Consider the following 27508-nt stretch of genomic DNA (forward strand, 5'->3'; position numbering starts at 1 on the left):
GCAAAGACAAGTATATGATTTGTGACACATAATGTCGCAGGGGCCACTCTCTTTATTTTAGGAGATCAATCATCCCTAGTGTTGTTTTTTTCTTTGGCTCTCTACTCTAAAGTCATAATTCTTTTTTCAAATTCAAACTTGCTTGAATGTGATTTATGCTTCTTAAAGTGAAAACCCAATCATTCCCTTGTTAAAGAAAAGTGAAAAAGAAAAACATGTTCAATTATTTTTTTCCCTTCTTTTCTAATTCCAATTCAATTTATCGGGCAATTCATATGTGAACAAAAGATTTGTGTACACAATCGTGACCGATCTCTTACAACAACGACAACAACAATAACGGGAGTAAAATATAATAAGTAAAATTTTCGCTTTCAAGTTTCATATCATATTAAGTGATAAAAATTAAAAATTAAAACGAATATTTTGTTCTTACTCTCTCTTCTCTAATGGCCTTAAACTAGAGGAAGAATCTCTACATCAACACACCACCAACAAAATAATAAACTATAATTCACATTCATACAGTGAGACCTAAGTGGGTGAGACTCGGGGCCGAATCCGGTCACCTCCGGGTGATGGACTGAAACCCCTTGGCTAGACCTTGAACCGTTGGGCTGAATCCCAAGCATCCCAGCAAGCCTTGCCTGTAAGGCAAGAACGTCTTTCTCCTCATTTCCTCCGAGACTGCCCGGTTCGCTGTGTAGTGGAGCTCGTGGGCCGAGACCCGGCCTCTCCTCATCGAACCAGAGCCGGAGTTCTTGACGTCGTCGGCTTTCGTCTTGCCTAGGATGGAGTACTTCCTGAGGGGGTCTTTTCCTCCCGAAGCCCTTCCTTCCGACGCGCTTCTGAAAAGCAGAAAGTCCTTGATGCTCCACTTCTTGCTGCCGGTCTTCGGGGCGACAGACGACGGAGCCGGTTTGGCTGCGGTTTTTCCGGATTGAAGGGTGTCCTCTAATCCGAAATCCGAGACACGGTACGGCGAGAGCGACCTCGCCGCGCGGCGGTTCGAGTTCTGGCTGGACGGGCCGGCTCTCTCTCTCCCCCGCTCCGTCTCGGTGCCTTTCCTGGCTTCCTCCATGGCTGCGGCGAAGGGATCCGAGTCTTTCTTCTGACGCGGCGAGAAGGCCTCTCTGAACATCCGTCTGGTCAACTTGGGTGATTTCGGGGAGGGCAGTTCCTCCGCCTGTAGACGCGGCGGGGGCTTCAGCGGCCGGATTTTGCCCTGCTCAAACAGCTCTTCCGCAGCAGTTATGTAGGACGGATCCAATTGACCGCTGAAATCAAAGGCGAAGTCATCTTCTCCTTCCTCGTCGTTCCGGTCGCGTTGAGCTGCATCCTTCTTCGGAGTCCCGGACTTCTCCTCCCAATCAAATGGAATCGCAGAAGAGGAGGAGGAGTGCCCCTTGGATAGAGCTTTGTACTCGTTGTAAATCGCAGAAGCACGGGAAGGACTAGTAGGAGCACTGAAGTAAAACTCCCCGAAACGCGCTGGACTCGAAGGGACGCTCATGTAAGGGGAAGAACATGTGCTATCGAAATTGAAATCCGCGGCGGCCATCGGAACGATCACTTCCATTCCGGACGTGCGCATCCTCCTTACTCCAACTCTTCTTCTTTCTTCTCCGTTCCTTTTGATTTGCTTTCTTTTCTCTTCCCCTCCCTTTTTACGATCCTTTTGTTGGCTTTTCTGAGCGTGAGCAGGAAAAAAGGCGCTTTGGACTTTATAGCGGGAGAAGAAGGAAACAGGCGAGAAGGAGGAGCAGAGATTTGACTACGAAGAGAGGGAATCAAGGGCAGAGCCGCCTTCAAATCACCTGTTCGCAATGATTTTCTTTCCGGAGAAAAATAAAAACGGCTTTCAAGCATTTCTGTCTTCTACCGATTCTTTAAGGGAAAGTTGTTCGATGAGATTAGTGAGAGGAAGAAACCCGGAAACGAATTCCGGGGAATGCGTGTAAATAAATCGTCAACCCATTGCGGAAAGTTCTACCGTGAGACGCCCATAAGACCTCAACTTTATAATTAACCGAAGCTTAAAATAATCTAAACTACTTTTGTATGCAGGGTGAGATTAAGCATTAGCGTCTCAAGGAGTTCTCATCATAAGTCTCTCTCGTTGTTCTCCCCGCACTTCGTGGCCGGACGGCGGGATCACAAATCGGGGCGAACCAAATCAGCCACGTAGAAAATTTATTGCACAAAAGGACGAAGCCGCAGCCCTACAACGAGTCAGCCGTCGGTCGCTTTTGTCAAGTCGTTATTTCTTTATCAATTTAAGTCTTAAATAATTAGATATGATTTGAATACTAGGAAGGAGTAGATGTAGGCGCTCGTGTATTTCATGCCACTTTAAATAACAATACTAGGACACCCCCTCCCCCCCATCCCCATGTCAACTTCTAGATCCCACGACCTTTTCCCTCTTATATCAATTTTTATTTATTTTTTAATTCCCACACGATTAATATTATTATGAAGTCTAATTGGATAAACCTAATTTTTTTAATTAAAATATTTATAAGAATTTTATTTATTTTATTATATTAAAAAAATGCTATTATCTCAATTTCATCATTAGAAGTTGATTAAAGTAAGAAAAAAATCTCAAAATAATATGAACATGAACGCATTGAACAATAAATAAGTTTAAAATAAATTATTTAATTTAATTTAAATGGTAAAAATAAAAAGGATACATTTCAAGCTTATGTGGATTTAGGTTCATATTTTTTTTAATATATATTTAGCATTATAAATAATTATAGTTAAAAAGGGTAGCCGATTATTATTTTGTTAGGCATTATTTTGGTCTATTTTATTTTCAGTTTTATTCCTTAAAAAGACTAAAAGTGGATTAAGATATAAGAAAATGCTTTTTTTCCTTGAAATTTTTTCGGTTAAAAAAAAATCATACATTACTGAACCATGGTTTAGTAAAGCTTTTGTATCAGTGGTTTAAATCTTCAAATCTTGGGATAGGGGGCTTGGGTGTGAATGCTAAAAATTTATGGGTTCTCTCTTCACCTATCATTTTTTAGAAGGGAAGTCATAATTAATGTGTTCACTCTTAAGGACTTTTTTTTGTCGCCATTTTGAATAATGGGAATCGTAAAGTTTGTCTACATTAGAGACAAAAAAAGGTGAAGGTAACAGGGTAATTAATTAATCGTGATCAACTCAATTTATATTTTTTTTATCATTTACTATTGGTGCATTAGGGAACTCATTTCCGTATCCACTTTAATTTCTTATTAGACTGGGGAAATCGGGGTAGAAATTTTCATAAGAATTCTATTCATTTTATTATATTCACAAAAAATGTTATTATCTCGATTTCATCATTAGAATTTGATTAAAGTAAGAAAAAATTCTCAAAATAATATCAATGCATTGAACAATAAATGTTTAAAATAAGATAATTTAATTTATAAATTATTTTATTTTATTTTAATGGTAACAATAAAAATGATGCATTTAAGTTTATATGGATTTAGGTCCATACTATTTTTTAATATATAGTTAGCATAATAAATAATTATACTCAAAAGGGGTAGCCAATTGTCATTTTTCTTTGCATTATTTTGGTCTATTTTATTTTCAGTTTTATTCCTTAAAAAATAATAAAAGTTGATTAAGATATAAGAAAATATTTTTTTTTTCCTATAAATTTTTCCAATTCATAAACAGCATACTAATTGCAACAAGGGTTGTCAACAACCTGATACAATTACAAAGTAGGGTCACTACCAAACCCTGGTTTGGTAAAGCTTTTGTATCACAGTTTTAAATCTTCAAATCTTGGGATAGGGGTTTTGGGTGTGAATGCTAAAATTTTATGTGCTCTCTTCACCGATCAGTTTTTGAGAAGGAAAGTCATAACTAATGTGTTCACTCTTAAGGACTTTCTTTGCCGCCATAGAAAACAAAATGAAAATCTTCTTTCTTTGACTTAAATATCTATTGAAAAAAAATTACTTTGACCGGTTTTTTTTTTTTTGTCGGCATTTTGAATAATGGGAATCGTAAAGTTTATGCCTATACTAGAAACAAAAAAAGGGTGAAGGTAAGAAGGTAAGTAATTAATCAGGATCAACTTAAAATTATTTTTTTTATCATTTACTATATCTGCAATAGGGAACTCATTTTCATATAGACTGGGGAATCGGGTAGAAAATTTTCCATCCCTTATAACCAATACAAAGGAGAAGAAATTTCTATTTGTAATTTTTTCATATAATTTCATATTGGGTGAGAGGAAAATAGTGAAAAATTAAAATTAAAAAGAAGAGTTTATTTTAAATTTAATTAATTATTTTTTAATGGGAAATGAATTTGGTGAGTGTCTTTTAACTCTTGTGTAACCTTTGTACTATATGTAATGCAATTGAGAATTGGTCGTTTAGAATGAACATAACACTTTTATTCTAGTTGTTTTAAAATTGAACGAAAAAGGGAAGGACTGTGTCCAGAATAATGACTATACCCAACTTTTTATTTGTAAAATTTATATTGTTATTATTTAAAATAATATTAATATTTTATTATATTTATGATAATTCTTTTATCTCCATTTTATCGTTAAAGTTTGATAAAAATAATAAAAAATCATATTAACATCATGAATTCATAGAATAATATATAAAATATAGAATGAGAATTAGTCAAGTCTTGAGCTATTCAATTCAATTTTGATTGTTAAATCAGAAGATGGCTGTCCCTCAATTATATGGATTAAAGTCCTTTTGTCCTTTTGCAATTTTATTTTGAACTTTAAATACATGAATAGAACTACGAAGAAAGGCCAAATATAATAACTATGAAGAAAAGAGAAATCTTATAATTCCCAATCTCTCTTACACAAAATATCTATTTAAAAAAAATATACTTGTGACCTTTTATAAAATTGCATTAAAGATGAGACAGATCTTTTATAATTTTTTAATATTCTTGTGACTTATTTTTTGGCAATTTTCATATAAAATAATGAAAAATGCCATCTAACCTTTTTTTTTTTTTTTTGCATTTTCCCCGTACAATAACCTTTTATCATATAAAACATATAACTATTTTTTACATTTTTTTATAAGAATGATGAAAAAATTCATTAACATATTTCATTTAAATTTTTTCACATAAAATGGTCAAATATCAATTTTTCCTATTCTTGACTTTTTAATACAATAGGATATTAAACCAAGAAATATCTTCACTTTTCTATATTATCGATATAAAATAATTGGAATACCCTTTTAATATAATATTTCATACGAATCATCCAAAGTGGTAAAACCATTATTTTTAGCTTTTAGTTTTTAATATATATTTTGTGAAATGACAACAAAAATCTTTTGATCTGTTTCTTTATTTGAATAATTTGTGAAACACTTTTTATATTTTTTGAAAAAGGTATTTTCTTATATTTATACTTATATTAACTAATTTTAATTTATTTTTTTGTATCATAACCAAATTTTCAGCAACATCAGTAAATCATACTGATAGTAAAATTAGATTGGTTGGAAATGAAAATAGTCTTATTGACATCAATTTTTTGTCTGAAAATATTTGTTCTAGAAAATGTAATCTAAGTGATACGAATACTCTGTGTTAACTAGACCATAAGTTTTGGTAGGATGATGGAAACAAATTGTCTAATCAAATAATACATAAAAAACAAATATCGTACCATTTACATAAAAGACGTTGGTGAGATATCGTTTCATGGTATGAAGTAATATGTCATGATAAATGAATTATTTCATTGTTGTCATTGTGGATCAACTTGATTTTTCATAAAAATGATCTAGCAACTTGTGTTGGTACTCACATAGTGTTTTCAATCTTTCATATCATGTCAGAATTCAAACAAAAACTTTGCACAATATATATATTTTTTCATCTAAATCATGTAAGCAATATATCTGAATCTGATTTGCACATATTTTCTAAATAAAATATGGTTTTGAGGATCTGTTTGTCTCAAAATCCCTATAAAGTTAATTTTGATGATAATAAATACTTGATACGAAGCCATGGGATTTTGGTTTTATTCGATCCTCTCTATTTGTTCAAATCTCGTTCACCTAGACATCCAAATGGACAAAAGAGAAAAACAACTATATTAGGAACCATCCAACCATATGTTCCGATGGATTAAAGGAAATAAGAAGCATCTTATGAAAACCATTTCATCGAACCACAAGCATTCAAATAACTGGTTTAACATGGTTGAACAATAATAGAAACATAAAAGATCCATCGAAGAAGACTGGTGTGTTTGAACAATGTGACCTAGAAGAGTTGCAGGAAGAGGGGAAGAGGTTAAGAGTTTCAATTCAGATAAGGTAGGTCTTTAAAATTTGTAAGTGGCCTGTCTATGTGATTATTATCTCACAAATAAAAATTTAAATATCTTTTACAAATTTTAGTTAAAATTTCATCGACTTTAAGCAAAAGGATGCAAAAGTTCATTCCAAGGTCATTACTTTAATTTTTGAACATTAACAATTTATTTATTTCAATTGATTTCGCCCCAAAATGTTGTACTCTCAATTTCTAAGGTTTTTAGTATCACTCCTAAGCACATTCATACTTTGAAATCGATTTTGGAGTTTAAATTTGAAGTTTTGAGAAACGATCTCCCAAAGAGTTAAAGTAATTCTAAGCTATTACTTAAAAAAAATATATTTATTTATCATCTTTGTTGCTTGAATAGTCATTATTTTACTCTAAACTCATAGTATTCATTATGACAAGTTAATTCAAAGTGAGATTTTCATTGTTTTAAAGATTTGGGGATGGAATTTATAAATTTAAATATTTACATGCACATATTTTGAAGTCAATTGGATATACTTGGTCAATTATAATTGATCTAGATTTTTTTTACTTTGAAACTAAATTACCTTATTTAGATAATCATTTACGAGGGCTAAATTTTAAAATTCGAATATCAACGAGCATTTTCTTTTAATTTTTTTTATCGATCTTGGTTAAGTGTAACCGAACTAATTCAATTTCATTTTGAGATCTTCTATTTAGTTCAAAATACTACTTGTAGGCTTGCATTTTAAAATCAATTTTTACATTGAGTTGCTTTATGTGTCTCTCTATTAAAAAAATTAGTAATTTTGAAATCAAGTCACTAAGGACTAATCGAGCTAGATAGTGTAGGCACATATGGTTGATTATATTTATTAATTTATCGAGCTAGATAGTTTTGAATTTTGCGTAATTTCGCCAACGTGAAAGTTAGTAGACTATATGACATAATGACAAATTAGAAGATGCTATATGAAGATTAGATTCAAATATTTGTAAGTTAAAAGAAAATTAATAAAAAAATTATTCAGGTGGAAATGAGATTATTATTATAGCATAACCGAAGATGTTTATGGCAAGGATGGGATCTATAGACACAAAATCCAAACCACGACGACATAAACTAGATGAGCCAACATATATTACACACACCTCCAGTCTATATGTCCCACGGCTCAGGATTTTCTCTTTTTGGTCCATATCACTAGCTCTTGCGCTCAACACTACCCGGCCCATCGAAGCTTCAAGTCTTAACCTTTCTGTGCTGTACTGCTCCGTTATCGCTTCTCTTCTTCTTTGTGCAAATCCTTGCTGTAGATCTCTGTTCTTCTCTATGATACGATTCAAGATTCCTTACTTATTTTCCTACATTCATTCTGGACTATATCATTCGGATGAACTAAAAGGAACAGATCGTCTTCCCACGATCTCTCCTTTTATGGAGATCTGAAATGAATTAGGGTTTTGTGCTTTTTCGTTTACTGAATTTCGTGAAGATCGCGCGGATTTTTCAGCCAGGAAGCGATGGAGTGGGTCACCGTCCAGCATTTGGACCTTCGGCACGTGGATCGTGGCCTTAAAGCATTACAACCTCATGCCGCTGCATTTCATCCTAATCAGGCGCTTATGGCTACAGCCATTGGAAGCTACTTGATTGGTAAAGTTTTTTACGTTTAATGCTTTTTGAATGGTTGTCTGTAGTTTTCCTTTTCTATGGTCTGAAAGTTGCATTTTAAACTTTTTTTTGTTTTCTATTTAGGCGGCAGGGGGCTGTTTAGGACAAACGTTATGAGAACTGATATTACTTGAACTTAGAACTGATGGAAAATTTGGACTAGTTCCAGAAAATGCTAGGAAAGCTTTCAAATTCAACTTGTGTCCGTGCTATGATAAATAGAATAAAATTTGTGTCACTTAATTTTTGAGGCTCCTACTGACTCCATATGTTCATTATCTTTTTTTTTTATTTTTTTTTAAAGACACGAATCGTCCTTGCGACGGACGGAAACTAATTTTAATTACTGAAATATAATCACTAAAAAATTCCGCAAATGGAAACAGAAAAAGATTTCCGTTGTCGAGAGATATACCTTATGGTACTTAAACAAAGTCAGAGACCAGAAATGCTCCAGAAAATACAGGGGCCATTTGTCAACTACCCTCTGCTCTGCAAACAGAAATTTTTTGTGGTCGGCTTATATTCTTGAGCTCTTCAAAATATTTTAATGATTTTGACATGGAACTATAAAATGTCTGATCTAATGTGGTGTTAGACTAATATCCAAAGGCAACGTTCACCTAGGAACAACTTACCTGTGTACAATTTGTTTTGCATTATGAAAAGGTGATGTGAAATTTGTCACATTTATAAACTATAGGGGTTGCTTAGTAATGATTCTTGCTAGGATGCATATCAATCATTCCAATTCTCAGGGTCTCTAATTGTTAGATATCTTAGGTAAAGGTTGCACAGCAGTTTAAAGTAGCTGTGATAGAGACGACTAATTGATCCCATGGTTCAGAACAACTCATTTCTGAATCTCCGTGCTTATTGTGGACTTTGGAGTTTGGACACAAGTCTTAATAGGTTTATGCGATGAAACTTATTGTAGTCATTTCCAATTTTGAGTTATGCATGATTTATTTTGTCAAGCTACCAGCTATATGTGTGACTTGTAACACCACATCCCTGCTCTATGACTTTTCGATTTTGTTCATATGGACTTATCGAGCCACCAATTGCACAACTAGTAATGCAATATTCTAGTCCTTCAACTTCTTAATTTTGTTCAACTGCACTTAGAAATGAAACTAGCTATAGTATTATGAGACCACATTGACAAAGCAATCCTCAACAGTTTTACGTAACGGAAGATACAGTTGCTTTGTTACTCAAGTTCTGAGGAATGGCAGATGTTGGTCAAATCCTCTACCATGAACGTCAAACACTTAAGATCAATAACGTCAAATGCTATACTCTTATCAATTAAGAAAGCTACATGTTGAGTTGGTGATAAAGCTTTTTTTTTTTTTTTTTTAATGAAAACCCTGGGGCTCTTGGTTCCTGTTTACATTACTGCATGTTCAGCAATTTCAAGATGGTAATAGAAAAATTATTCCCAGCAACTCTTTGGCTGATAAATTGACAAAATTCGGAACTTCCCAGCAATCTCTCATTGTTTGGGAAAACTTCTCTCCTTTGTTTTTTTTTTTTTTTTGAGTAAAAAAGTGTATATTTCAATAAAGGGAAGGGAAAGAGTACAATACCTGGCTAAAAAAGACCTTCCTCCACAACAAGATGTTGGAGGGAAACGCCTAATTTAGCCTGACTATTTGCTAGATGATTAGCGGATCTAGGAATGTATTTCCAATTACATTGCAATTGAAAAAACAAATTACTGATATCATCAAACAGATCCCAGTGCCGCCAAGGAGGTTTAGAGGACTTCTCACACCAGTTTTTTGAAGGAAGGACTTCTTACACCAGTTGATAACGACTTCTTACACTAGCCGTTGCTTGAAAAGTTTTAAACCATTATACAACCCAGAAAGCTCAGCAGTAGTTGAGTCATATACTCCAATCGGCCCAACATAGGAAAAAAGAAGATATCTATTTTTGTCATGGATGACCCTTCCAAATCCAGCATGTCCAGGGCAGCCAAAAGCTCTTCCGTCATAATTTAATTTGAAATGTCCCATCGGAGGTGGGGACCAAGTTTCCATAACTGGTTGGGGGGGGGGGGGGGGGGTTGAAATTATTTTCGCATGAGTATCCACGAAGAAACTTGTCCCACAATTCTGTTAATCAGAACGTTTCTTGGAAGAGATTTTTTGTTAAATTTTCTGTTATTTCTTTCTTTCCATAAGGCCCAGATGATATGACCAACGCAGCATGAGATAAGTAATTTTTCAAGCTTAGGAAGATATGCGCTAGTAACAGTGAAGATTTTTCAGAAAATTGGGCTCCAAGTGGGGCTACATCAGGACCTCTTTGGCACCTTCGAGATGGTTCGAGGGATTCACTTTCCTCGGCTGGGCAAGTTAATACTTTCGGCCTGTCTTGCGCATGTTCTATGGTGCATTTGGCTTGAGCGGAACAACTGGAGATTCAACTCCTAAGGTAGAACTCTGGACAATACGGCTTCTCATGCCTTTGGCCTCATCTCGAGCTGGCTTCATACAAGGAAAGATTTTGCCACTCTATCGAGGGTTCCCTTCGGGAAAATTGGAATTTGATCGCCCATATGTTTGACCCTTACAGAACTCCGAGTATGGCTATTTGGGATCCTCCCCCTTGCGACTGCATTAAGCTAAATTTTGATGGTAGTGCTATTGGATGTCTTGGGCCGGCTGGAGCAGGCGGTGTGTTCAAAGGTCACAATGGAGACCCCATTCTTTCTTATGCTGGTCTGGTGGGCATTGCCGATTCTAATACTGCTAAAGTTAGTGCTCTGTTATTCGGCCTCCAAATCTTCAGGGATCGTCTCCATGGCAAGTTAATCATTGAAGGCGGTTTGAAGACTGTTATTAGTTGGTGTTCCAAAGACAGTTCCCCCCCTTGGCGCCACTGCCCATCACTAATAGTATTGCTGTCTCTTTTACTTATTGTAATTGGAATCTCATTCCTAGATCAATTAGCTCTTTGGTTGATAAATTGGCAAAATTTGGAACTTCCCAGCAATCTCTCATTGTTTCGGAAGACTACCCTCCTTTGCAAATTGCCCTTTTGAGCTTTTGTCTTAATAAAAATCAGCATCATTTAAAAAAAAATAAACAGTGAGGATTGTGGTTGAGAGATTTTGAGAAGGGTAATATTGCAGACCAATTTTGTTAATTAGTTTGGTCCAAACAGTGTGGGCATACCTATTTTGTAATTTGCTCTTTTGAGCTTTTGTCTTAATAAAAATCAGCATCATTTAAAAAAAAATAGAAAAATTATTCCAGTTTCATAGCAGTAATATCAGTTTGTGGTTGGTCAATGACATTCATCAAATGCCTTTTTTTAAAGAAAGGGCACAATTTTATAAAAGTCTAAAGGCAGAAACAATGATTAAAAGCTAATGAGGGCCCTTACAAGGATGGATTGGAGGGAGACCCCTCTTTAGCAAGAGAGTCCCCAACGCCATTAACTGACCTCAATACATGACTCCAATCACAAAAGCAACTAGAAGCTGGGTCAAGGACTTCATAGATAGTGGACCTGTACATCCAAGGAGGGTCCTTCTTCTTCGGTCACCACTTAATCACCACTTAATCACCACTTGTGATTCACCTTCAACAATAAGAAGCCTGTTGAATCTGCTGGCGAAGATCTGATGCCCGTGTCTAAGAGCTTGGAGCTCAGGCGAGGTTGAATCTGAAATCACAAAGGGCCCTAGGAGACATCTAAGATCATCCTACTGCCTCTAAAAACATCTCTAAACCCAGCAGGCCCCAGGTTGGCCATGGAGCAGCCATTGAAGTTTTATCTGATCTTACCACAATCTGGGGCAACCCATTCCTGACTTCTGCACTTATCCAGCCTAGAAAGGAGCATCTTCCAGTTTTCCCGGACAGCACCTCCTCTCAACTCGAAATGTTCGAGTGTGCTCACCCAAGAGATAACCCTTGTTAGAGCAACATTGGTGCTTCATCACATGCCTATTATTCATAGTATTCATATTGTTTTTTTTGATAAAGATGTATTTATATTAACAAGAGAATTACAAAAGAGGAGGGAGTAGATCCCTGACAACTTATTCATAGTATTCATATAATCCTGTGAAACTGTATATGACTCTATGAAATCTTTGTTCTCCTTGTCTTTGAAAAAAGATGTCTCGTTGGCACTTTTGCGGAAATTTTGTAGGTTCTATATTTTCTGTCAGTGTTATCTGAGTGATGTACCTGATATATCTGTGCAGCTTATTCTTCTAAATCTTGCTTTGTTCTCTTGCACAATGTCATTGAACAGATAAAGCGATCATTATTATTATTTAAATTGGTCATTATAGTCATGTACTTTTCCTTGATTATTGTTTTCAGTAACTGCAATCTAATACGGTCTAGGTTCTTTCGCAACAGAATTTGATGCACTTACTGGATGCAAGATTGCCTCAATAAATATTGGTGCACCTGTTGTTCGTATGGCATACAGCCCTACCAGTGGGCATGCGGTGATTGCGGTTCTTGAAGTTCGTTCATCTTATTTCAGCTTTCTCAAGTTTGGATAATCTTCACATTCTTGTTGTCCATCGTGATGAGTGTATTCTAGTATTCCTTTTTGTTTTCTGTCTTCTTCTTTCTGTATGGTATAAATGAAAATTTTCTTTGCTCATTTTTCTTATTCTATTTATGTGGCTATCTGTTTACGGTTTTTATTTATTTTTTATTTATTATTATTATTATTATTATTTTTTTGTATGTGTTTAGGGTTTAGTTTTTTTTTTTTTTTTTTTGGGGGGGGGGGGGGGGGGGGGAGTTAACTTCTCCAAGTTATTTTAATCATGTTGGAAGTTGTTGAATAGACTATTGCAATTGAAGATTCCAGATATAATTTTCTGAACATGGAATGCACATCAAACTCATTGAAACTGAAAATTTTATGAACCTCCTTAAAGTATTGCTGCAGGCACCAATTGGGAGGTTGTTTTTCTTCTTTTGAAAAACAAAAACATGGAGAAAAAGGAATTAGGAACATATTCTTCCTGTTTTGTTCACTTGTTTTTTATAGCATTCTTTGCTTCATTATCATTTTGCACATAGGATAGTTTCCGGTTGCACTTGTTCACATTTTGTGTGGATTTCATCTCCTTTTACTTTTATTTTGGCCAAAATTCTGGTTGTACTAGTTTTTGTCTTTTGTTCTGTTTGTCTTTCTTCTTAAGTTTATTTGGTCTTCCCCCACATCTGTATGAGCCTAAATCCTTGAAACAGTAAAAACATGTTATTCCTTGATGATTCCGGATTGGTTACGTGGTCTTTTCCCTCTTTATTGTTCAGGATTGCACAATTCGATCCTGTGACTTTGAAACTGAGCAGACTTCTGTCTTACATTCACCCGAAAAGAGAACGGATCAAATTTCTTCTGAAACAGAAGTTCATCTTGCTTTAACTCCTCTGCAGCCTGTTGTCTTTTTTGGCTTTCACCGGCGAATGAGTGTGACAGGTTTTCATTCTCTCTACTTTTGTATTGATGCTTCCTTCTTCTCTGTCTTCATCTTATCTAAGCTAATTAACTGTTTGGACTTCGTGAAGTTGTTGGAACTATTGAAGGTGGAAGAGCACCAACAAAAATAAAAACGGATCTCAAAAAGCCAGTTGTTAATCTTGCATGCCATCCCCGTCTTCCTGTCCTGGTAACCTCGAAATGCTTATATACCTTCTTTTATTTTTTTAACACAAAAAATTTCCGTTCTTGGGACTAGCCAAGTTCAATATTGACGTTGATAGTTCATTTCTTGTCAGAGGTTGTAATTGTGTAACTGTTTTTGCATTTTTCAGTATGTTGCTTATGCAGATGGTTTAGTCCGTGCATACAACATTCAGACATATGCTGTACTTTATACACTACAACGTAAGGCAACCAATAGTTTTTCTGTTTTTTGCTAGTGCTCTATTTGTGTGTGAGTGGCCATTGTTTTACAGTCTATTGTGTGCTGTAACATTTGCTCAAAGTACAGGATAATCATTAGCTTTTTGCTTTATATTATCGCTATATTGATTTCTTTGATAAAAATGTGTTCATGTTTATCTGCTGAGTCCATGTGCATGCATGCTTGTCTGAACCATTATTTTGTTAGTTAAACTGAGTTTGTAGTTCAGTTACATTCATGTTTGTATATACAAGCAGAAAACTTTCATATTTTGTGTTGTTTGCCACACAATTAATTGTTTGTATTGTTGCATTTCTCTCTTTTTGGAAGAGTAGTATAAAGAATTGTTTTATTGTGGTGTTTTTAATTATCCATGTTCTAAATTTCCTTTGATGCAGTTGATCCTACAATTAAACTCATTGGTGTGGGGGCTTTTTGCTTTCATCCAACATTAGAGTGGATCTTTATTGGTGATAGACGGGGTGCATTAATAGCATGGGATGTATCAACTGAGAGGCCAAATATGATTGGAATGTAAGTTTATCATTTGTTTTTATGTTTCTAGGTACTTGTTCTGCTAATCATATCTAACAGCTCTGTTGAAGGATGATGCCCTACCAAAAATAATCAAAATTTTGCACCCACAAATAAGTAGTAGTTTTCAAGTGAACTTTGTGGAATTCTGGAGAAAAGAGATTTAGGAGGAGTTGAGAGAAATAGAGAGAAAGCTGTGTTAAATGCAGCCACTTTGTTAGAAGTCAAAAGTTGACTTCTAACCCTATATTAGTCTCTCAAGTAAAACCTTACATAAGAGGACCAAATTCCCCCTCCACACTAACATACATATATACACTAATAACAAAAAGAAAATAAAGAAATAATAAAGGACATTTACACCATACTATGCCATGACACTTTTTTTTTTTTTTTTTTTTAAGAAAATTGCACGTGCAAAATGACTGAAATACCGTTAACTTTAACATTCCCTTCAAGTTGGAGTATGAACATCATGAGGCCCAACTTGTTATAAAGTATCACAAATTTCGCTTCCCAAGAGGTTTATTGAAGAAATTACTAAGCTGATCCACCAAATGCACATAAAATGTGACAATATCACCACTCATTATTGCATTTGTAATAAAATGAGAATCCATCTTTATGTATTTTATTCAATCATGAAATATAATATTGCTTGCAATAAAAATAGCAGCTTGGTTGTCACATCCCATTATCATATGACCTTTAACAACAAAATACCAAACTTCAGTAAGACAGATTTGACCTTTATGAGCTCACTGGTTGTATGATCTATTGCCCTATACTATACTCTGCACTTGGGTGAGCCACAACTATCTATTTTTTTCTCTTCTAACTAATTATATTACCACCAACAAATGTAAATTATCCTTCAATAGATTTTCTATCCGAGTAGGACGCAATGTAGTCAGCATTTGAATAACCCTTGACGTCAATGTGTCCATGCGACCTACAGAGAAGTCCTTTACCCCTATCAAGTACCTCAAACTTTGTTGCCTGGAAATGAAATATTCTTGGGTTTTCCATAATTGGCTTACCACTCCTACATTAAAATATATGTATAGTTTGGTCATTGTACATATCCAACTAACCTCCTGTACTCTATCTTATCCCTCATGTGTGGACTTTGTTCATCATGAAAGTTAGAATTAACCTCCATTGGGTTGTCAACTGGTTTTGCCCTAAGTAAACAATACTCCAATAGCAAATTTGTGGCATGTTCTTGCTAAGATAAGACAACTCCATCTTTTCCCAAGCAACTTCTACTCCTAGAAAATATCTTGGCTATCCAAGATCCTTAGTTTGGAAATGATTTTCACTTCCTCAATTCCAACCTTGTCGCTTCTAGAAATCACCTTATCATCCACATAAATAATCAAAATTGTTACTTCAGATGAATGTTTCAAACAAATAAAGAGTGACCATAGTGACTGAGAGAAGCCAAACATAGTGATAACTTCACTAAATTTGTCGAACCATGCTCTTGGCTTTGCCTTAAAACCATTAGATTGCCTTATGCAACTAAATATCTTATTAGTCTCTCCTGAGTAACATACCCAGGAGGTTGCTTCAGATATCCTTCCTATTAAAGATAGGGGTATAAGAATGCCTTTTTTCTACAATACTCACTGGTACAAGCGCTCATCTTCCCAAACTTGGGAAAATATTAATCTCTTGCTGTGTGAGTTACATTGTTTGGAGTCTATGGAAAGAGAGACAACAAAAAATTTAATCGAAAATCTCTTCCCTGGAAAATTTTGTGCAATAGAATCATTGGGCAAGTATCCTCTTAGGTACTCATGCGGAAGGAATTTCGGAACTTAAAAGGATCAAATTTGTGTGGAAATTGGCATCTCATTGCGGAAATGTCTTTCCCATCGTGCCCTCCTCCTATGACAATTTGGTCTCCACCCCCATTGGGAAACTTTAAATTAAACTTTGACGGAAGTGCGTTTGGTTGCCCTGGGCCGGCTGGATTTGGTGAAATTATTCATGACGAGAAAGGAAATCTTCTTTTATCATATGCTGGACGGATTGGTATATCTGATTCAACCTGTGCTGAGCTACACGGGCTGTATAATAGGTTAAAACTCTTCAAGCAAAAGATGGAGGGCCCTCTCTGTGTTGAAGGCGATTCAAAAGTTGTTATCAATTGGTGTATGAATTCTTCAAAACCTCCTTGGCGGCATTGGGAATTATTTGAGGATATCTGTACTTTAGTTACCCAAATGCATTGTAAATGGAATTATATTCCTAGATTTGCTTATCATTTAGCAGATAATCAGGCTAAACAAGGCGTTTCCCTCCAACAGCTTGTCGTGGAAGAAGGCCTTATTTAGCTAGGTATGTATACTTTCTTCATCTTGCAATATATATTCACACCTTATTTAAAAACAAGAATGCCTTTTTAATGTCTAGTTAATATAGGGCAACCCCCTATTCACAACCACAAAAAATTAAAATATGCATAGAGCTTAATCGCAGCACATGAGAGAGTATTAAAGAAGTCCATTCCATGTGTTTGAGTATCAAGGATGGCGTCATACCACTCTATGGTTCTGTCACCATTGCATTGATGGAGGATCACATAAACTTTATGTACCCCGAGACTCTAAAACCTGGATTTTTCATCCATGATAGCCTTCTACTTTGGAGAATTCAAAGCTTCCTGCAATGATTTAGGAATAGAACACAAGGCGAGGAAGTTGCAAAAAGACTTAAATTGAAAGGAAAGATGATTAGGACAAACATACTTTGATATAGGGTGCCTGGTGCATGCATGAATACCCTTCCTAAGAGCAATAGAAAAGTCTAACTCACCATTCCAGGACCATTAGATGCTGAAGGAGATGGCAAGGGAAGGTGTGGATTGAACTTCAGGAGCTTCTTTAGAGACCATATCATGAATGTCTAGAGGAACCATGAGTGGTTTTCTTGCAGTGATATACTTTGGAAAAATATTTGGCAGGTTTATCCATCTGTGGCAAATAAAAAATAGTAGAAACATTCCACACCAAAAATTGAAGTGGAACAAAAGAGGCAGGAGGGGCATTGATTTAGAAGAGAATGAAAAATATTATACATTCTTAAAAAGGTAACATCGATAAACACAATTAACTAGGGGTGGGCACAAGTTGGGTCTGGGTTAGTTTCCTGAAACTTGAAACCGACCCCAAAACTCAAACCCGAAAAAACCCAAAAAAAACCCGATACCTCAAACTCAACCTTGATCCGATCATCATTCCCCCAACCCCCTCCCCGCCTCCTCCCCATAAACCCGACTTAAACTCTACCCATCCCTGCCCCATCCTCGTAAACCTGGCCTATTCCTGCCTTGTCCTACCTTGTTTCATATCCCCTCTTCATCCATGTGGGTCGGGTTTGGGGAAACCTTGTCGTCAACTCGAAATCCATCGGGTTCTTTTTTCCCTGCTACGTCCCACTTGTGAGGTGAAACTTGAAACCTGAACTTCGGGTTTTCGGGTCGCTTTGGATCGGGTTCGTGTGAAACCCAACCCAGTGTCCACTCCTACATATAACCTCCTTTTCTTGGGATCATAGCACTTGTATCTTTTACTAGAGCACACATTTAAATGCTTGAAGGGAAAGTTTATCAATTGTAGGACCAACTATGTGCAGAAAACATATCTGCCCAAAGCTATGAGGACTCACATTGTACAAACATCTCTATGGTTGAAGAACCTGGAGGAGAATACATCCACTTAGAACCGAAGAAGGTGTGTGATTTATTAAATAGCATATGGTCAGAATTGCATCCCCATAGTTAACTTTAGGAACATTCATTTGAAACAGGATGGTTCGAGCAACATTGAGTAAATGGCAATTCTCGTGTTTTGCTACCCCATTTTGTTGAGGGGTATATGAGCAAATAATCTAATGTAAAATGGCATTCACAAAATTTCAATTAGTAAACTTAAGGCCATCGTCAGTACACAAAACTTTGAGAGAAACACCAATCAAATTTTTATGTCGTTTAAAATTTAAGGAATAAATTGAAAGCTTCATACTTCTCCTAGAGAAGATACACCCACATAATTGACTATAATCATCAACAGAAGATAAAAAATATTTGAGACCAAAGATACTGTCTATATGGCCCTGCCATTTGAATGAATTAACTCAAACACATAACTATTCTTATGACTACTTGATGGAAATGATGTCCTATGATACTTCCCAATTTGACATGCCTTACAATTGAATGAGCCTTCTGAAGGATAAGAAGAAATAAGAGAATGGAGCTTAACTTGTGTTGGATGTCCCAACTAAAGATGCCACTATACGAAGAAACTTGCATTTGAAATGCGCTATCCTCCGATCTTAATGTCTCCTCAAGATTGTATAGACCATCTTGCTTGTGTTCGCCACCAACCATCATCTTCGTCCTAAAGTCCTGAAAAATGCAACCAAAAGGAGAAAAAAGATTATTGCATAGTTTAAGGATTTGGTTAATTGACTGACAAATTGTAGGTTGATCAAAAACTTGGGAACTTAGAGAGCAGAAGATAAGGCAAACCAAACCCTCCACTTGACCATTGGAAGTAGAACCATCAGCCAAGACTATAGACTTATGAAGAGAAGACTCAATTATTTTTCGTATGCACAGATGCAATAGGATCAATGATCCAACTAGGAGAAGAGTGCACTTGGTGAAGGTAGGCATACCTGAACTAACCAAGGTTGGATAGACAGTAGAGGAATAACCAAAAACGAAACTACTAGAGGAAGAAGACATCTGACCCAACTTCTAAGCCAGCTACTGAGTTTGGGACTGTATAGATGTAGCTGAATCAACTTCACCACCATTGCTACCTTCTGGAGCCTATTTCATACTTGGATTAGCCCATGCAGGTTTTCCAAACTTATCCCAAGATGTGGTTGGATTTGCCGCAATGAGTACACTTTTTTTTTTCCAGCTCTTTCTCTACCACAACTAGTGCCATCTCTTCCTCTTCCTCTTCCACCTCCACGACCCCCATGATCCCTTGCATCATTTTCTGTCCTATTTGCCATGGGGTAGTGTTTAAAGCCGTGACATCACCACATTTGGTGTCTTTGTCCTTTTTTTTTTTGAAATAATGCTGAATTTTATTATGAGAGCTCAAACGAGCAGATTACACGAGGGGAAACCTTCCCAAACAATGAAAGATTGCTGGGAGGTTCCGAATTTTGCCAATTTATTAGCCCAAGAATTGGCTGATTTAGGAATGAGGTTCCAATTACAATGAATGGATGACACAATGTCAGCAATACAATCAGTGATTGGCCAGTGGTGCCAAGGAGGGGAGTTTTCTTTTGAACACCAACTGATGACAGTCTTTGAGTCGCCTTCAATAATTAGCTTGCCATGGAGCCGCTCTTTAAAAATTTGGAGGCCAAATAGAAGAGCACTCACTTCAACAATATTTGAATCAGGAATACCCACTGGCCCTACATAGGATAGAATAGGGTCTCCACTGCTATCTCTGAAAACACCACCAGCACTAGCCGGCCCAGGATATGCTTAGCCTAAAGCACTGCCATCAAAATTGAGTTTGATGCAGTCGTAAGGGGGAGGATCCCAGGTGGCCATAACCGGATTCCTACAGGGCCCGCTATGTGCGCGATCAGGCCCCAATTTTCTCGAAGGGAGACGCCTGATAGAGAAGCAAACTCCTTCCTAGAATGTAGCTAGCTCGAGATAAGGCTCACTACCGGAGAAGCTATATTATTCAGGTTGCTAGCCTTGGAGTTGAATCTCCGGTTGTTTCGCTCTAGCTATATACACCATGGGACATGCACAAGGCATGCCAAGAGAATTATCTTGCCCAACTTAGGAGGGCGTATCCCCATAACCATCTCAAAGGTGCCGAAAAGGTCCTGATGTAACCCCATTTGGAGACCAATCTTCTAAAATATCTTCATCCAGACTTGCCATGAAAAGTCGCAATGTAAGAGAACTTGCTAGACTTCTCGTCGCACACACCACAAAGGGGACTAGTGCGATCGGGGGCGGTGTAACTTCTTTTATGGAGGTTATCAGAGTTGAGGATCTGTTCCCTGATGGCTGTCCGCACGAAAAATTTGATTTTATTAGGTGCTGAGAGCTTCCATGCCAGGTTTGCCTTGTGCTCACGCATACTGTAATCTTGTTTTCTAATGTGAGAGTAGGCGGATACAACTGTGAATCGGCCATTAATGCTGGGCTTCCATGTCAGTTTATCAACTGCATGCTCACGAATAGTAGTGCTGCTGAGTCTGGAGAGGAGAGAGCAAAAAGCCGTAGTTTCCTCATCATTTAATCCCCGACGAAATGTAAGACTCCTTGAGCGATCTCTCCAAGAATCAACCACTGAGCAAGAGATGTCCCTCGCCACCCTAGAGAGCCCCGGGAAATCCTCAGAGAGGGGGCGGGGGCCACACCATTCATCCTTCAAAACTGGTCAGAGTGTGAATCCTCCCTTTCAACAAGCACCGCAGGAAGATTTTGACCTTGGGGTGGGGGGAATCCTGGAATGCTCCATATCTATCAAGATGTAATGTGACACAACAGTAAAAGGACACAGAACCTTCTGCTGTATAAATGAGTTTATCATCACCTGAACTTTTGATGTAGAGCTTGTTTAGTTTGCTAATGCGGAGCTCCATTTCGCCAATTCTTGAGAAAACGAGGGTCTCTCAAGTTGAGATCCCAGCTGCTACCATCACATGGGTTGAACACCTGGATAACCTAACTAGAGGGGTCTCTCGCCAGTCTGAAAATGGTCCAGTACTCTGCACATACAATCTGTCTCCAAAGGTTTGCATTTTCTGTCTTGAATCTCATATTCATTGCATAAGGAATGCCTGCTTCAGTTCACAAATTCTTCTATTACCTTGCTCACCTCCTCTTTGTTATACAAATCTCTTCCAGTTTTACCAGATGATACTTGAGTTCATTGCTTGCTGCTCTCCAAAGGAACTTTCTTTCAATTACTTCTAATTTCTGGGAAACACTTACCGGGCAGTGCAGCATGAAAAGGAGGAAATTGGGGAGAGCTGCAGGAGTTGACTTTGTTAGAGTGAGTTGCCTGGTTAAAGATAAGAATTTAGCTTGAGTCTCTGTTCAAATTTATCGAGCGCCAGCTCCCATAGAATGGGGGTAATGCTACCAGAAAATTGTGGCATACCTGAGAATGAGATGGGTAATCTCCCAAACTTGCAAGGCATAACATCAGCCATTTGATGAATCAACTTATCAGCAATATTAACCTTAATGACTATGGATTTATCCCAGTACACATGCTGTGCCAGAGAGAAGTCGTATATTGCTAAAAAAAAAGAGCTTTTACATTGAGAAGTTTGTCCATATTACCATTGCAAAAGTAGATTGTATCGTCCATGAACTGGAAGAGAGAGGCCTCCAGTGGGAAATTGCTTACTATTGAGGATAACCAGCCATTATTAAGATTTGTTAAAGATCCTGCTTAAAGCTTCACTCACATTGTTGATGAGGAGAGGCGGTATGTCTCTTCTTAATGTAACCCCCTAGAAGCTTTAGAATAACCTCTTGCAGCACTGTTGACAAGGACTGACAACTTAGCTGAATATTTGCAACTATTTATCCACTTTCTCCATTTTGTGCCAGATCCCATCTTCTCCATCACTTCATCAAGATGGCCCTACAAAGGCCTCTCTGAGTCAAGCTCAAGAGTAACTTTGGCTTTGGAGGCTTTTGTATAGCAGTGAACTAATTCTTGTGCCAAGAGAATGGAATTGAGGATCTGCTAAACCTTAAAATAAGATACAGACATATAAGTTACTACAACTCTTAAAATGTGCTATAACAATTTTCTTATGGCTTTAAATTGTCTTTAACTACTGGTGTTTGATGCAATCTTATGTTCGTTCTGATGCTGTATCTTCTTGTTGCTATTTAACTTTTTAATTTCAAATTCAGCACACAGGTTGGTTCCCATGCAATTACATATATATCTTGGCTTCCTAAGCTGCGTGTTATTGTCACACTTTCTAAGGATGGGACTCTTCAAGTGTGGAAAACACGTGTGACTAATCCTAATAAGCATCCTATGCAAGCAAATTTCTTTGAGCCTGCTGGTAAAGTTGTATTTCTTTCTTAATACGATTCATTTATCGCCTGTCTCTCTCTCTCTCTCTCTCCTCTCTTGCCACATTTATTGTGTTTATATAGTCATAGAAATTTCATGACATGATTATTTGCATGTATATTCTGCTCTGCCTGTGGCTTGTTTTCTAACTTATTTGGGGTGTTCTGTCTCTTCCATTATTGTAGGCAACTGTCTATCTCCATGTACAAAAGAGAAATGTTAGCTGTTTTTATTTGAAAATTTTCATTGCTTTTTGGGGACCTCTATTCAAACCATGTTTTTTCGATTCGGTGAGTCGATTTTCAACTCAAGCAAATCAAATTACCTTTTGAGTCTGTTGGATCATGAGTCATTCCTCCCTGGATTGGCCGGAGTCTTACCTTGAAGTCATGCAACCCAAATCGTTTGGATTTTTGGGTGAATGAGTCGGTTCCCGAGTCTGAGTCAGAAAACCGTGGTTCAAACATTGGTTCTGGCATCTCATTTACTTGGTGCATCTGAAGTCAGATCACTGAGCTCTTTTGATAACCGGGTGATGCCATTAGCCAAACTTGCGGAAGTTCCAACCATGGACGTGATCAAATTCACCATATAGAATTCTTCATTTGGGACATGTGTTGTAAACCAATGTCTCCTTATCTTTCTATCTAGTTATTAGGGTACACTTGTTATGATATGCAAAGAAGGAAGTTTTCTCAATTTTTCATAGATATATTTGATGAATACTGAAAAACATTCAGCAAAAGATGAAGATATATACACATTCCATAAAAAAAAGATGAAGATATATAAGTTATATATAAATTATAATAGAAGTTACATGCAAACTCTACTATACTTCTTACAACCCGTTAATGTTTTGGAGCTACACGCATAAGTATTGGGTACCATATTGTCATTTACACGGTTAAATTTAGTTCAGCTCCAAACCTATCTACAGGGTTTTTTAACTGAATATGTATGGGTTTTTGGTGGAGTGTTATACAGTGCAAGCATTTAGTCACTATCGTAAATCCTTGATTTGTAGGGTAACTATGGGACCAGCCTAGAGTATGGACATCAGGTTGGATGAGTCTTCAATGAGATAGATTTAAGTACCTAGTTTTTCACAATTTATCAGTTCTAAGGTTTTAGGTATATTCACTAAATATTCAATATTTGGTGTCAGAGGAGGCATTATATCCAGATTTTTAATCTTGGAGGAGGTGATTGTGGAAGGGTTGCTTTTTGCTATAAAGAGTTGTCATAGAGGTTAAAGAGCCACCTGACTAGAATGTAAGCCTTGATAGAATAAAACTATCATTGACATTGGCATAGAACTGTGTACAAAATTGTGGTGGACTTGTATGTGGCTTGATAGGATAAGTTTAAGTAGGGGTGGCATCGAGCCGAGCCCAGCTCGAACCTACATATGTTCAAGCTTAGCTTGATCTGAATACTTCGAACTCAAGCTCAACCTTGAACCTAAAATTGGAATCGAGCTCGAGCCCAAAAATTTTAACCGAGTTTGAGCCCGAGCTCGAGCCAGGTTCGAGCTCCAACCTACATTTAAAACTTCAAAAATATAAAAAAATTTAAAAAATAAATAAAGAGAATATTGTGATAACCTTGGTACCATTGAATTGCAAGGTATCACAAAGGAGTCCAAGACTTTGTAATGGAGCATACTAATGTATAATAACCAGTTTAATAGACCCAAAAGAAAGTGCAAATACCTCCATCAATAGTGTTTATTCCATTGACAAACAACAACATTAGATGTTGAGGGACCCAAAAGGGCTGAACAATCGAAAGTCTTTGAGGTTTGAGGTAAATAAGAGCAACTATCAACCAACTAAAGAGAGGATTGATGAGAGCGATTAGGGTAAAGGGTATTTTCGTAAACAAATCTATGCTAACAAGTTGGCTCATGAGCTAACAAACCGAGCTTGGAAAATCTTGAGCTTGGCTTGTTATACTTAATGAGCCTTATTTCAAGTTTGAGCTTGAGCCGAGCTCAAGTAAAAACTGAACTGAGCCGAGTTTTTTTCGAGCCAAGTTTGAACGGTTTGGCTTGGTGCCACCCCTAAGTTTAAGGGACTAATACAAGATAATTTTGTGGACCTAGCTTTTCGCATCCAATCAGTATTGGAGCTTTTGGTGTATTTGTTAGGTAGTAAATTTTATGGGTGTAATGTATTTGTACATGCTGGGATGAGTCTAAAAGGTTCCTTTGGTTAATACAGTTCCAGTCACAGTGGTTTTGTAGTGGTTCTACCATTCTCAGTGATTTATCCATTTTACCTAAAAAAGATTAGCGTTGTTATATTTTTCCCTTCACCTGGCTTTACGGGGGATTTACATGGTTGTTAGCATGTGAATTGTCCTGTTGTAAGTACTTTAAATTGTTAGGGAGGATTTGTGGTTTGAACATAATCTTGAATGTTCTATGCTGAAGAGGATCATGTGTTTAAGTTCTCTACTAGGTGGCTTTTATCTGAGAAATTTAATCCCATAGGTAATTATTGTTGTCTAAATTTTTTTAGATGGAGTCTAAAAATAAAAGGTGGTGCCTCCAGTCCTGATCTGACTTGAAGAGGACAGGAAGATACTTGCTTCTCTTTCGGAATTTTACATGCAAACACTCAATTCATTGGATATAGCCTGTAGATTGGATTATAGCTCGATGTTATCTTATGATTCGGCTCTTAAGGTGTTATTTTGATTGAATGTAAAATAGTTGTGTCTTGTTACTGTTTGTTTTATTCTGGTCCTGTATTGTAAATATCAAGCAGAAGGAAGTTGACTAACTAGTATTTATCTTTCTCGTTCTTGATTTGGTTTTGGCAGCTATTGAATCACTGGATATCACCGATATATTAACTATGCAGGGTGGAGAAGCCGTTTATCCCTTACCAAAAATAAAGGGTTTTGTAGCTCACCCAAAACTAAATTTAGCTGCTTTGATTTTTGCAGTTAAGTGTAGAGAAGCACCTGTATCCTGGATTTCAATTGATTTTGTTTTTCATTTGTGTGATACAATTTTTACCTGTTTATGGAGTGGGTGTAATTGTGTACTTTTTAGCAGAATCTTGGTGGAGAAAGGTCAAAAAATAGAGCTGCATATACCAGGGAAGGAAGGAAACAACTATTCGCTGTTCTGCAAAGTGCGAGAGGATCTTCAGGTGATTTGAATGGCTGTTGCATCTCTTAATAGTGAACTTGTTCTTTTTTTTAGGAAATGTATAGTGAACTTATTCTTGAGATGGCAATATGTTAGCATGTCACTTGATTGCATATTTTTATTACACGATTCTGTAGTAGTTTTTTTTTTGTTTTTTTCTTTTGAAAAGATCCTCTACTTCGTAATTTGTGATATAATATTATATATAAATGGGAGTGTTCAGATTGCAATCCAAATGCTTTCTGGTGAAAAGTGTGTCGTGTATTCTCCTAGAACTTTCATGTCATTTGTCCTTTTTTATATGCATGTAATACATACAGCAGATTGGAACTACAGTTCTTAAATTGTTTAGACTAATTAGGCGATCTTTCCTCCAGCCTCTGTTTTGAAGGAAAAGCTTTCAGCTTTAGGTTCATCTGGTGTACTGGCAGACCATGAACTCCATACAAAACTGCAAGAACATCACTTGAAGGGGTGAGTTAATCTGTAGATGTTTATTGCCTTTTCTTAATTTAATAAGATTCTGGTCTTTATAGTAATTGTTTCCTGAACTTATTGGAGAATTAAGTTTCAACTTTTACTTTTTTTTTTGGTTATTGGTATTCTCTGTTTTGAAAATGTGGTAAAGATTGAGCCTTTATTGTATGATGAGTTGAAAGCACTGGTAAAAAATCTTGCTAACAGGAAACGCCTAGAGGTAGCCTGATCCTTTATCAATGAGGAGTGAATCAATATATATATCTACATTTTATTGAGTATGTAGCAGTAATCCTTCCATTTTCAGTAGCACCTCCTTGGCCTGCTGGGGAGAATTTGTTCTTGAGCTTCTTTTGTAGTTTTAGATGAATATGTAGTCTAGGAGTTTCTTCAGCCTCATACTCTCTACTTCTCAACGGCTCTATCTATGGTCTCTTCCATTTCCCATGGCATCGAGCAAGTTGACCCTCTCTCCCCGCTGCTCTTCAATATCATTGCGGAGTACTTGTCCTCTATGTTTTACTCTGCCCGTAGCCTTGGGTGGCTCAATGCTGTCTCGAACCAGAATTGCTTCGATATTCCTATGTTGCAGTTTGCTGATGACATTATTTGCTTCGGTACTGGCATGCTCGATCAAATTCACAATATTATTGCCCTCCTTGGCCTATTCAAGATCACTTTTGGTCAAAAGATCAATTGAAGAAAGACGACTATAATGGGTTTGCATATTGACCACCCTCCTCTTCTTCAACTCATGGCAGACTCTCTGGGTTGCTCTATTGCGTCTCCCCCATCCTCCTACCTCGGCCTCCCTCTTATTGATTGCAGACTTTGAATGGGACTCTGGGCCCTGGTTATTGAAAGGCTTGAACGACGGCTATCTACTTGGAAGGGTAGATTGCTTTCCAAAGCTGGCAGATTGACTCTCCTTATCTCTTTTCTAGCTGGTATTCCCAACTATTTTCTCTCGTTTATGCCTTGCCCCACCTCTGTCTGTTGGCGCATTGACATGATCAAGAGACGATTTCTGTGGCGTGGTACCAGTAACGATTTTTACTACCACCTTGTCATCTGGGAAGATGTTTGTATGCCCAAGTCCTTGGGTCTGGGGATCAGGCATACCAAAGAGATGGGATGTGCCCTTCTTCTTAAGTGGTTTTGGAAACTTAACTCCAGCTTGACAACCTTTTTGGAAACCGATGGTGGCCTCCAAGTTTCGACGTCTTGGGGCTAGATGGATCACCGATGGCAGCAATCGTCATCTCTCTCTCATTTGGAAGGCCATGTTTCATTTTCTCCCTATCTTCCACGCTGCCTTCCGCTAC

At 37.0% G+C, this 27508-nt stretch overlaps 2 protein-coding genes across 2 annotated transcripts in view; one reads left to right on the top strand and one right to left on the bottom strand.

Moving 5' to 3' along the window:
* Positions 1-420: 420 nt before the first annotated feature.
* LOC137937626 (uncharacterized) lies at positions 421-1794 on the bottom strand. The gene has a single exon (XM_068782729.1). The coding sequence runs from the start codon at positions 1592-1594 to the stop codon at positions 566-568; it is 1029 nt and encodes a 342-aa protein (XP_068638830.1). The 5' UTR covers positions 1595-1794; the 3' UTR covers positions 421-565.
* A 5740-nt stretch (positions 1795-7534) lies between these two features.
* LOC137936071 (uncharacterized) overlaps positions 7535-27508 on the top strand; it is a 37805-nt gene continuing 17831 nt past the window's right edge. The window contains exons 1-10 of the mRNA XM_068780601.1: positions 7535-7981; positions 12388-12497; positions 13306-13471; positions 13561-13661; positions 13807-13879; positions 14297-14432; positions 22375-22532; positions 25373-25497; positions 25611-25707; positions 26084-26180. Of these exons, the coding sequence (XP_068636702.1) occupies positions 7849-7981; positions 12388-12497; positions 13306-13471; positions 13561-13661; positions 13807-13879; positions 14297-14432; positions 22375-22532; positions 25373-25497; positions 25611-25707; positions 26084-26180 (1196 nt within the window). The 5' untranslated portion in view covers positions 7535-7848. The remainder of the gene's footprint in view (positions 7982-12387; positions 12498-13305; positions 13472-13560; positions 13662-13806; positions 13880-14296; positions 14433-22374; positions 22533-25372; positions 25498-25610; positions 25708-26083; positions 26181-27508) is intronic.

The sequence above is a fragment of the Aristolochia californica genome, unplaced genomic scaffold, assembly GCF_029961685.1.
Source record: "Aristolochia californica isolate CCGP_79_NKW_82.1479 unplaced genomic scaffold, dmAriCali1.0.hap1 SCAF_7, whole genome shotgun sequence".
Classification (NCBI taxonomy): domain Eukaryota; kingdom Viridiplantae; phylum Streptophyta; class Magnoliopsida; order Piperales; family Aristolochiaceae; genus Aristolochia; species Aristolochia californica.